At 34.8% G+C, this 6,816-nt stretch overlaps 1 protein-coding gene across 1 annotated transcript in view; it reads right to left on the reverse strand.

Moving 5' to 3' along the window:
- Positions 1 to 6,314, reverse strand: part of LOC117120630 (medium-chain acyl-CoA ligase ACSF2, mitochondrial-like) — a gene marked incomplete at its 3' end in the record, with an annotated part of 7,182 nt that extends 868 nt beyond the window's left edge. Inside the window, exons 1-4 of the mRNA XM_033265661.1 lie at positions 6,199 to 6,314; positions 5,354 to 5,507; positions 3,951 to 4,079; positions 3,788 to 3,841 (exon numbers count right to left, since the gene is read on the reverse strand). Coding sequence (XP_033121552.1) covers positions 3,788 to 3,841; positions 3,951 to 4,079; positions 5,354 to 5,507; positions 6,199 to 6,314 — 453 coding nt within the window. The remainder of the gene's footprint in view (positions 1 to 3,787; positions 3,842 to 3,950; positions 4,080 to 5,353; positions 5,508 to 6,198) is intronic.
- Between the last annotated feature and the right edge of the window lie 502 nt (positions 6,315 to 6,816).

Genomic DNA, 6,816 nt, shown 5'->3' on the forward strand with positions numbered 1-6,816 from the left:
CCTATATATTTTGACATACATCATGAATTGCCTCTCTGCAAGATCATTTGTTTTTTTTTAAACAAGATATGAACCGCTTTGTATCTTTTGAATTACTTGAAGATTATTTTCTTTATTTAGTATTAAAGATAGTCCGAACCATGGTGCTATGCTCTAGAAAATTACTTTTGAAGATATATTTCTGAAGAAATTGTAATGCCGACTATTGTTTAACTATTTTGTAGATTTGAATGACCTTGTGTGAATATACTTCAATACGTTTTAGTTTCACATCGCTGAAAATAGTGCAGATGATTGTTCTGTTGGCGTCATATTTTATAAAGTTTCAATAACCACAACTAGTCTCTTAACATGTACTCAACCGCAATCTACATCATCTACATGATTCGTTTCACTGCCAGAGGGCAAAAGGATTGTTTTCTATTTTTATCCTCCATGTTTTCCAAATCTCCAACAGGTCATGGACCAGTTTAGTATTCTTTGAATTAATTCAAGGCTATTTCCTTCATTTAGGTAGGCCTATACATTTACGTAAGCTTTGTACCACAGTACGATGCACTACAAATACGTTCGGAACATACTTTAAATAGTTTGTTCAAATATTTTTTTACACGATTTTGAATTACTTCATAAATACGTTTTAGATTTACTTCATTGCAAAGAACCGAAATGTTCTCAGTAGGTCTAACCTGGCTCTGTGACCATTCTACTATTTTATAACTATACTGTTTGTTTATTCTGAAATCACATACTGTACATAGCATATGAGTACTCATAAACGTATTATTATCCGATAGTTTTCATTTATCTAGTTGGGGGCATGAATTTTGTGCAGGTTAATAAGTTGTTTGGAATCGAAGTATGGCGGTTTGAAAGTTGGTGAATTTAAATACGTTTCTCATGCCCTTCATAAAATTACTAAATTTTAGGGATTATAGTTGAAATATTGAATCCAAACTTCAAAAATAGTAAGATTAAACGTACCGTAATACTTTATATTTATGACAATCACATTTTGCTCAAATTACATGTTATACTGTCTATTTGGCCCTTTTCTCGAAAACTGGTGAAGCGAGTTTACAGCCCTTTTGTGGTCTCGGGTCACATATGATTGTACAGGCGATTATGATAACTACTAATAATCATACGCTTTATGTTTATCATAACAATTATATGTGGTATAAAATGTGATTGATTGATGGAATGATAGAAAGACTGACTGACTGTTTGATTATAATAGGCCTACCATATTATATACAATAATACAAATAAAATAAAGATTCTTGAAAATTTCAATGTAAATTGTAAATACATTTAAAAAATACAATGAATTAATGAAAATAACAATGCTAAAAAATAATGTAAGCATAATTTAATGTTGTAGTTAATAATATATATTATGTATTATCAGCATCATCATCATCATAGTCATCATCATCATCATAATTAAATATTATTAATAACAATAGCAGTTATTAGCAACGACATTTGTATAGAAATATGACATTAACTATGAAAGAGATTAAGGCCCAAGCTATCGTCTTTCCGGGGTTGATGAATGGATGTGAATGAATGTGATACATTTTATGCATTGATTCTTTCAATTGCACGACCATTGGCAGATCTGAAGGAGGGTCAGTTGGTCCTGATCCCCCTTGGAAAAAAAAATCTTTGTGTACAGGTACACACATACTGTATGTCTATTTACTGTAATAAGAATGAGAAAAAGTTACCAGACCGTTTACAAAAGTGGAAAAATTTGAATTTTAATTAAAAGACACTTCAGAAGTCGGCAAAACTCATTTCTCGCCATCTAAGAACCACAATTTTCCCGGGGAGGACCCCCAGACCCCGTCTTTATTTGGGGTTCATCGATTTAATTAAAAATAAAATGTATGCAGCGACTCTATTTTTGTTATGTACTGGACATACACACATAGTAGGGCTACTAGTATTTACAGTAATAAGAATGAGAAGTTTACCCGACCGTTTTCAGGCGGAGGAAAACCTTAACATTTAAAGAACTTAAAAGTCATTAAAAGTCACCTCAGAAGTTGGGGGTTATCCATTCATGGAGAAAAAAGAATACGTAAGCAACTCAATTTTTTTTTATGTACGTATACACACATAAGTAGGCTTATTTACGTAATGTGAATGAGAAGGATTAACTGACCGTTTTCAAGAGGGGGAAAACCTTGAATTTTAAAGACTTCTGAGGTGTCATTAAAAGACACCTCAGAAGTCTGGGAAGCTCATTTCCCGCCATCTAAGAATCAAACTTTTCCCTGGGGAGGAACCCCGGACCCCTCTTTTTTTTTTGGCGTTTTTATGAAAAAAAGTCTGACACCCCCCCCCCCAAATAAATGTGAACCTAGATCCGCCACTGACGAAGTAAAATCTGGAACATGACGTCACATAGAATTCAATGCCCGTCGCGGGGACGCTGGATTATCGTTTTGAGTGCCCCAAATCTACGGGGCGCCACAGTTTTGCCGACAAAAATACCATTTTGTTGAGACAGAATGCTATTTTAGCATTTTATTGGGATAAAATTCTGTTTTGTCTACAAAATGTATTCTGTACTGTATAAAATAATGATTTGTGGACAAAATGCTATTTTGTACTGTAAGACAACATTTATTTTGTCACCAAAACGCTATTTGTTGACAAAATAGCTTTTTCTGAGGCAAAATTAATCTGTAGCCACAAAGTGCTATTTTGTCACTTTGTCACAAAAAAAAAATTATATTCTGTGTATAGAAGCACCTTTTGTGTGAGACAGAACGAGGTTATATGCATAATAGATAGTGTGCAGCGGCGGTGTATGCCTAGCCTGCCTGACGGATTGCCCTGGGACATTCATTTGTCTTGGTGATTAAAATAAACGATTCTATTTAATCATTTATGTTAGTCATAACCATAATATAGCATATAGTTATAGTCAAAAGAATAGAGGCCACATTGGGAAGTATTTAGTTGGTTCATTATTGTAGGATTGTGTATCGTTACCCCTGGACCTTGGATGGCCTAGCTAAGAACAAGTACGATTTCAATCTTAAAATCACAACTTAAAATCAAATTTTTAAAAAATGTACAGCGATAAAAAATTACTCAAGTCAAAAATGTAGTACACACTAACTTATTTTAAATTTTTTATTTATAAATTATATTCTCAAATAAATTACTTTGCAAATGAAGTCTGACCTTGATTTACAGAAATTTACAGTACAGCCTCGCTATTCGACACACAGATGACGTCACCACCATTAATTAACAAAGTGCAAACGATGGAATGCAGCACAAAGCTTTATCAGCGCGTCATTAAAACTAAGAAGAGGCGTTCCGTCTCACACAAAAGGTGCTTCTGTCGACAAAATGAATTATGTCGTCTACACAGTCATTTTGTCTACAGAAATAACATTTTGTGGTAATAAAATAAATTATGTCTTACAAAATACCATCTTGTCGTCAAAATAGCATTTTACAGTGACAAAATAAATTCTGTCATACAAAATCATGAACAGAATAAATTTTGTCGACAAAATAGCAATTTGTCGAGACAAAATTATATTTTGTCGACAAAATAGCAAATGCCCCAATCAGCGCCCAGTTCAAATCATTACGTTGTGCATGGAACACGTTGAAGGACAGTCACAGAGGATAACGTTGTCACGTAAACCGAAAACTCCCTCATATGGAAAAGGTCTATTTTCTGATTAAATGCTGATCATACATTATTCATAGTCTGTCTACCGATATGAAGGAAATGGAAATAAAATATACTCACTTGAAGCAAAATATCTTTCACGCTGGTATTTGGGAAAGCCGGCAAAATGCGTACCTGTAAACAATAATGTAAATAATGTCAATAAAACAAACTAAGCATACAATCTATTTAAATTTTGTATAAATTATAGGCCTATCCACTAGAAATGTCGTTGCATAAATACTGTAATAACGCCGATGGATCTTGCTGCAGCAACAAACAGTACGGTTTCCATATGGATGTTGCCCCACAATGCCAGTCGGTCGCCTTTCTTTATCCCAATGGATAACAGTCCAGCAGCTAGTTTTTCAACCTGGAAGAATCATTTTAAAAACGCCATTTTATTATTATATATTGTTCTGGTGATTTACTCATAATACGCCTTTTTCACGAATCGGTAGACATCTTGAAGTGATGACAAACATTGCGAATCAGCGGTGCGTAACCAACAGAAATAAGATAAGCTTTTGGGGGGATTTTTTGACATCATGTTATTTAAAAAATCATAACTCTATAACGGAGCGTCGTATCCAAAAAAAATTTTCCAGCAAAATGTTCCTAAAAGACTAGTCTACACCACTATATGATTGAAAAAAAAAAAGAAAAATTTTGTTGACCTCTGAAATCAAGATTGAAAAATAAAAGCCTATCTCAGTAGTGTATTAAAATAGGTATATGCATTACAGTGCTGTAGTACTTGTAATACTCTGAACTTTCTGATCAATGTCGTGTCTTTTCTTTCCTTGCATAGTTTTAGTTACCATATGAGAGTTTCCTGTGTTAAAAACATGATTTACTATACTATACCTCTTTATAAAACATAACTTGTACTTTGTAATAAGAGAAATATGTATATTAATATTATCGCTACTTGGAACAGTAACAACACGAAAGTCCTATGCTACTGCACTGTAATGCATTTGCCTATTTTAATACGCTACTAAGATAGGCTTTTCTTTTTCAATCTTGATTTCAGAGGTCAAAAAAATTTTTCAATTTTTTTCAAATTATGGAGTTATGATTTTTTAAACAACATGATGTCAGAAAATCAGCCCAAAAGCTTATCTTATTGCTGTTGGTTACGCACCGCTGATTCGCAATGTTTGTCATCACTTCAAGATGTCTACCGATTCGTGAAAAATGCCTATTGAAGTGTTAGCAGGGGAAGACAGAGGTTTTAATGAAGGGGTGGACGGAAATAGGCTATTTGATGCAGTATATAATATTTTACTTCCCACGCATCCTACCCAAAAAAGTAAAACAGGTTTTTTTCTAAACATGTAAGGATTGACCTTTTGCTGATTTGGGAGTGGCTGCAGCAGACATGTCCTCGTTTCCAGACAGGTGGATTGTTCCCCAGGCCTACAATGGTTGGCCTGAGGTGAGAAATAGTCCGAAAATGGCACCTTCAGAATTTTTTGCAATCTGTTTTCTTAGTACAAAAATTCACGTCACTGCCAATTTATGATGCTACAGTACGTTTCTATTGCCTGTATTATTATTATTATTAAATGCTGCATGCTACGGGGGTCCAAATTTTGCCAAAGCAATCATGCTACAAATGGGCACTCTGATCTTTTTACATACCCGATCTTTAAAAGCTTTGAATGTGATTCTCTCGCCATCCTCGGGAAAGACATACATTTCACGATCTGGGTGTTCATTAACCCTCTTCTCAAGCAGCTGATGCAAAGTAAGTCCAATGAGAGGAGAACTTTGACATATAGTGGTGTAGACTGGTCTTTTAAGAACATTTTCGTGGAAACATTTTTTGGATACGACGCCCCGTTATGGAGTTATGATTTTTTAAACAACATGATGTCAGAAAATCAGCCCAAAAGCTTATTTTATTGCTGTTAGTTACGCACCGCTGATTCGCAATGTTTGTCATCACTTCAAGATTTCTACCGATTCGTGAAAAGGCCTATTGAAGTGTTAGCATGGGAAGACCGAGGTTTTAATGAAGGGGTGGACGGAAATAGGCTATTTGATGCAGTATATAATATTTTACTTCCCACGCATCCTACCCAAAAAAGTAAAACAGGTATTTTTCTAAACATGTAAGGATTGACCTTTTGCTGATTTTGGAGTGGCTGCAGCAGACATGTCCTCGTTCCCCGACAGGTGGATTGTTCCCCAAGCCTACAATGGTTGGCATGAGGTGAGAAATAGTCCGAAAATGGCACCTACAGAATTTTTTTGCAATCTATTTTCTTACTACAAAAATTCACGTCACTGCCAATTTATGATGCTACAGTACGTTTCTATTGCCTGTATTATTATTATTATTATTATTATTAAATGCTGCATGCTACGGGGGTCCAAATTTTGCCAAAGCAATCGTGCTACAAATGGGCACTCTGATCTTTTTACATACCCGATCTTTAAAAGCTTTGAATGTGATTCTCTCGCCATCCTCGGGAAAGACATACATTTCACGATCTGGATGTTCATTAACCCTCTTCTCAAGCAGCTGATGCAACGTAAGTCCAATGAGAGGAGAACATTGATTCGAACTGGCATAGCTGATATTCAACGACACCTCCATTTTCACGACGACTAACATACAACGCACCAAGTTTGACTGTGTTGTTCACATAATATGCTTTTATTATAAGCATTGTATGCATCACTGATAAAATATTATACCCGTGCTTAAACTATGATTTAACATGTTCGATAGTTTGAATGAATATTAATCCGCGCCTGCCTCGTATTATATGAATCCAATAAGAAAATTGTTAAAGGTTGCTGACGTAGGCCTACTATGTAAATCTTGGTTCTTCTAGATGGTTCACGAGTCAAGTTTGGCTGGCAAGGCAATTTATTTTGACCCTCGAGGAAAAACGAAATAACAATAAAATGAGGAAGATAATGAGGCCATAAGTAGAATAACTAGCGCCAAAATCGATCACAAAAAAAAAAACAAAAAAAAAAAAAAGCACAAACGAGTTAGGATGTAGGGGTTACGCCACTCAGAATTAAAATTAAACCCTGTAAACAGAACTAAAAATATACTCCCAGGATTGGTATTCCTATTGATTCGACAT

The sequence above is a fragment of the Anneissia japonica genome, unplaced genomic scaffold, assembly GCF_011630105.1.
Source record: "Anneissia japonica isolate Jap-2015-1 unplaced genomic scaffold, ASM1163010v1 scaffold288259_len28086_cov104, whole genome shotgun sequence".
Lineage (NCBI taxonomy): Eukaryota > Metazoa > Echinodermata > Crinoidea > Comatulida > Comatulidae > Anneissia > Anneissia japonica.